The sequence below is a fragment of the Cebus imitator genome, unplaced genomic scaffold (genome assembly GCF_001604975.1).
Source record: "Cebus imitator isolate Cc_AM_T3 unplaced genomic scaffold, Cebus_imitator-1.0 Scaffold367, whole genome shotgun sequence".
NCBI classification, from domain to species: domain Eukaryota; kingdom Metazoa; phylum Chordata; class Mammalia; order Primates; family Cebidae; genus Cebus; species Cebus imitator.
The window spans coordinates 919,539-924,336 of NW_016107682.1; the positions used below are offsets into that span (position 1 = coordinate 919,539).

Consider the following 4,798-nt stretch of genomic DNA (forward strand, 5'->3'; position numbering starts at 1 on the left):
TGTATATGTGTAACTGTATCTATGTATCTTTATGTATTTTCCAGTCCAGCCATCTTTGATATCATCTCTCACATTTGCTATTATAATATCTTCCTATCTGATCTATGTATGTTTTCTATCCCACTCTCTTTTCTAGTCCTGTCTCCAAACAGCAACCAGATTGATCTTTTAAAAATAGTCATCTCCTTCCTCTGTTCTTTAATACCTTCCCTTTACTTACTTTCTTCTTTCTGAAATCCCCATCCTGAAGGAGAAACTTGTACTCAATCTTTAATACATTCTTAAAGGTAACTTCCTCTGTGAAATCTATCCTGAAATCACTCAGGCACCACTAATTATTATTTTCTCTACATTTCCTTGGCCCTTTGTTTATATACTTATTACACAGAATTATCTTCTATATATGTGAATTGGTAGAGTAAGTGCTCAGTAAACATTTACTGAATGTGTGTATTTATAGCTAAATCTCTCCTCACTGCTAGAGTGAATAAGACAACATCAAGCAACAGCTCCCATCTCTTGCAGACATTAACCAAACCTCTTTCTTCTTTCCATGGCTTGATCACTCTATCTGCTACTCCCTGGTCTCTTCTGATCTCCTAGCTCTGTACTTTGACTTCTGGTATCTTCCTTAAGACGTTCATGGTTTGAGGACCTATTCCTATTTGTATAGAAATGTTTTTGCTTCTGGTCCAGCTCAGGGGTTCCACTAAGTCAAGTCCAACACCAAAACTGTGGTACTATTAATGTTTACAAATGTGAGCAAGGTATCCATTTCTGTGACACAAAGTGATAATGCTCATTATTCCAAAGGTTTGGCAGCAGTAAACAATACAGTGTAGGGGTTATATATCCTGAGAGTGAATACAGTGATGCCCATCATGCACTGTACTGAAAAGTAAAAAAATATCTGCCAAAATGAATGAATGTATAAATGTAAATTACAGGAGTGACAAGCGTCAACTACTCTGCTCACTTCTGCCTGATTAGCTCAGCCAACCAGTGTCAAAATGATATCATAGCTAGTAAGTGACTGCCAGATGAGTCTCAGAACACAAAATGATAGGTCCATTTTGACCCACACCTCCTGAACTGCCACCAACCATTAAATAATGTCCCTTTTATGAGGGTAGAGGGAGATCAATTTCTGTATACTGAAAATGGAAACCATTAAACCTTTCCAAGATTATGCTATCAATATGGAAACTTTATTAGTTTCTTTCATGTTTTCTCCACTTGTGAATACTTGGAGATATCTATTTTAATAAGCCTTCTACAATTTTTTTAAAAAGAAACATTTTTCTGAATGATGGCTTCTATTATAATAATCCCATCTCTCAAACACTATTACTTTGCAATGATTGATTGCTTCTATGGTAAAAAATAAAAAAAAAAAAAGTCTATTAATTGCAAAAGAAATTTTACATGTGGTTTTAGTAAAAAAGAGACAATTTTGAAAGATGTACACCTTAGTTTCCTATAAATCATTCCTCACTCATCCTTTTACTATATATTTTTCAGTTTAAACCACTCAATTCTGCTTCATTGCTCTAGAAAAAAAATAATGAAAATGGTCTAAAATAGAAAGTAAGCATATCTTTTCACAGTTGGTACCTTTCAATAAATAATAGATGGTTACCTCAATCTGTGCAGTGTGGTTGGCATAATACTTTAAGGCTTCATCTCCTTCATCTGGATCCAATCCTGGTTTGAGCATCTGTTGCAATAGTTTATTGTGGCGGGCCAACTAGAGGGGAGAAAAGGTAAAGGTTTTAGATCTTCTTTCTCCCTTTCCTGGGGTTGAACTTTGAAATAACTTTGTCTCCTTATATGCATAACTTCACAGTCCTAGGGTTAAGGAAGATTAGTTATACTTCAGGAAAGCATGTCTGTATTTGAAAGGCACGGATAATGAAATCACAATGATCAGCTGTTACTATTTGTTGATTAAATTTCTCTTCAATAAATGTACGATTGTACCAGGAAGAAGAAGTGTTCACAGTGATACATAATTAATACTTCCTATAGTAAATTTAAACTAAATGCACATAAAAACAAAGTGATCAACAGTGCAATAAATCAGTGAGTAGTGGGAACAATATCAATTTGTGTTTTTCCTGTACACACGTAAATAGGTATTTGTATTTCAGAAGAGTTTCTCTTATATCATGTAATCTAAGCTCTGCATCAGTATTTGGTATAAAACCCTATGTTTCTGCTTTGTAAGCCAAAATTAGTGCTTTCTGGGTATAGATCTTGATTTTATTATCATTGAAATTGGGCATTAAAAAAGCAAGCATTTCACCATAAATCATTTTAAACCGCTGGTGGTGGAGGTGATCTTTCTCTCCCACTTTAATATCTACAGCATTTGTTGGCTAGTTCTCTCACTTTGTAGATTAGTAATACATGTTGCCTTCAGATGTCTCTTTTATAGTTGTCTTCACCAATTCCTGAAACCTTGCAACGTCTTTCACCTGTCAAATATTCTATGAACGCCTAAATTCCCTGAGGGCTTCTACTAACAGACTCTCCCATAGAACTCTCATTCCTAGCACAGTGCCTGCCTTGACTCCATGCCAGGCACTAATTCTAAGCACTTCAAGTATATGATCTTATTTGAGCCTACTAGGAAATCCAGTGGTAAGCACTCTTATTATTCCATTGACAGATGAGGAAATTGAAGCACAGAGAGTGTAAGAAACTTGTTTGTGATAACATAGCTAGAAAATGGTAGAGCCAGTATTTTATCAACATTATAGAGCAATAAGCTTTCCTATTATTCACAATATCTTAATATAAATTGTGATTATAATCATGAAGATGAATTTTAAATAATAATTCAAAACCTATAAAACCAAATGAATATTATCCTTATAAGTGATAATTTGGTAAGTTAAATACTCATTTCATTATGTTGCTCTAGAGCAAATTATTTTGAAAACTATTATTTAAGAATTGGTTTTCAGGGTCATTTATCAATCACTCAAGAAAACCATTTCCTATTTTGTATTTACGTTTTTGTTCAACTAAATTTGAATTATACACATTTTTATTACAAACCATAGTCATGACACTTGTTGTGACTTACAGGAGTTTCTAAAAATCTCAATGAGTTTGAAAGGATAAAATTATTGCAATCATTTAAGTACGTTAGCATGTTTTAAGAAGTGGCCAGTTCTTGAAGGCAAAACTGGCATGATTTGTTTACTGATTGGATCTGGGGCATGAAAGAAAGAGAATTAAGGATGACTCCAAAGTTCTTGACCTAATAATTTAGAAATGTCATTCACTAAGAAAAAATGTAGTTGGAGTACATTTAGCAGGATAAAATCAGGAGTTTGGTTTTGGACATGTGAAGCTTTTGACGAGGAGCAGGCTGTTGGATTTGTTTGTCAGGAATTCTGGGCAGAGGTCAGGGCTGGAGCTGTGCATGGAGGGGTCGATAGTATATGGCTGATATTTTAATTCATGAGCCTTACTGAGATTACCTAAAAGTGAGCTTAGACAGCAAACAGAGCTCCATGGAACTCCAATTAGGAAAAGAAAAGACATCAGCAAATCAGACTGAGAAAGTTGGCTAAGCAAGGTTGGAACAAAACCCCACGCAGCCAGGTGTCTTGCAGCCAAATGAAGAAATAATTTCAAGAGGGAGGGAGTGATTATCTGCATCAAATGTGGCAGGTAAGTCCAATCAAATGAGGACAGGGAAATGTCATTTGGTTTAGCAACTCAGAAATCACTGACAAGTTTCACAGCAGCAGTTTTAGGAAGTGGTGGATACCAAAGCTTAATTGTAGTGAGTTTTAAAACGAATAGGAGGCGAGAAAGTATAAACAAGGAGTGTGAGTAGAGGCAACTATTGAGGACTGCAGGGAGGACTGTAAGGGAGAGCCAAGAAATAGGATGGTAGCTAGACAAAAGGGCAGGGTTAAAGTGGATTTTTAAAATATGGAAAATAGAACATCATGCTTGTTTGATTTTGAAAAGGAATATTCGCTAGAGCAACATCTTGACCAGGTGAGAGTGGAATGATCTAGAACATTTACAGAGGGGTTTGCCTTAGGAATAAATTCACTATTAGAGACAGCAGGGAATATGGGCACAGATTCAGGAGGTTGGGTGGTTGTGATGATGGGAACACTGAGAAGTTATTTTCTGGTTACTTTTTTTCTCAGTGAATTAGGAAGCTGATAATGAGGATGAGAGAGGAGGTGTTGGATAACTGATGAAAAGTAGCTATAAAATAGCTAGGGAAAGTACATGGACTTGGGAAATGTAGTAGTACTGCCAGGAAGCCTTAAGGGTCTCCTTTATGCATGTTCAAAGGGAGGCCAGGAAGCATATTTGTGTGTTTTTCTCCAGCAATATTCAGCTACCTGGGTATAGGCACGAAGAAGGAAGAGAGCTGTAAATAATGAGATCTGTAATTTCATTGGGTGAGGTCAAGAACACACAAAAGAGAGATACTTAAATACTGAAACTCCTTAAATCTTACATAACTGATAGCCTCCCATGGTGAAATAGTAATTTGAATAATTTCTCATAAGTTAATTTATTAAAAAGGTTTTACTTCTTTATAATCACTTTAGAGGGTCAAAAATTGCTACAATTATTTTAAGAAACCAATAATGTTATTTAATGTGTTATGTAATATTTATTTAATTAATAGTGAACAAACCTATACAAATCATTTTCAGTTAGTATATCTTGCTTAATGGAAACATTTGTGGGCCTCTCTCTCTCTCCTGTTGACTTAATGACATGAAATTGCATTTGCCTTGTTTTGTTGCAGAGA

At 35.3% G+C, this 4,798-nt stretch overlaps 1 protein-coding gene across 7 annotated transcripts in view; it reads right to left on the reverse strand.

The window, feature by feature from the left end:
• The window catches only part of ITPR2 (inositol 1,4,5-trisphosphate receptor type 2), a 494,659-nt gene that overhangs the window by 105,193 nt on the left and 384,668 nt on the right, over positions 1-4,798 (reverse strand). For all 7 annotated transcript variants that reach the window (XM_017507025.2, XM_017507023.2, XM_017507029.2 and 4 more), the window contains one exon: positions 1,640-1,747. In XM_017507025.2, coding sequence (XP_017362514.1) covers positions 1,640-1,747 — 108 coding nt within the window. The remainder of the gene's footprint in view (positions 1-1,639; positions 1,748-4,798) is intronic.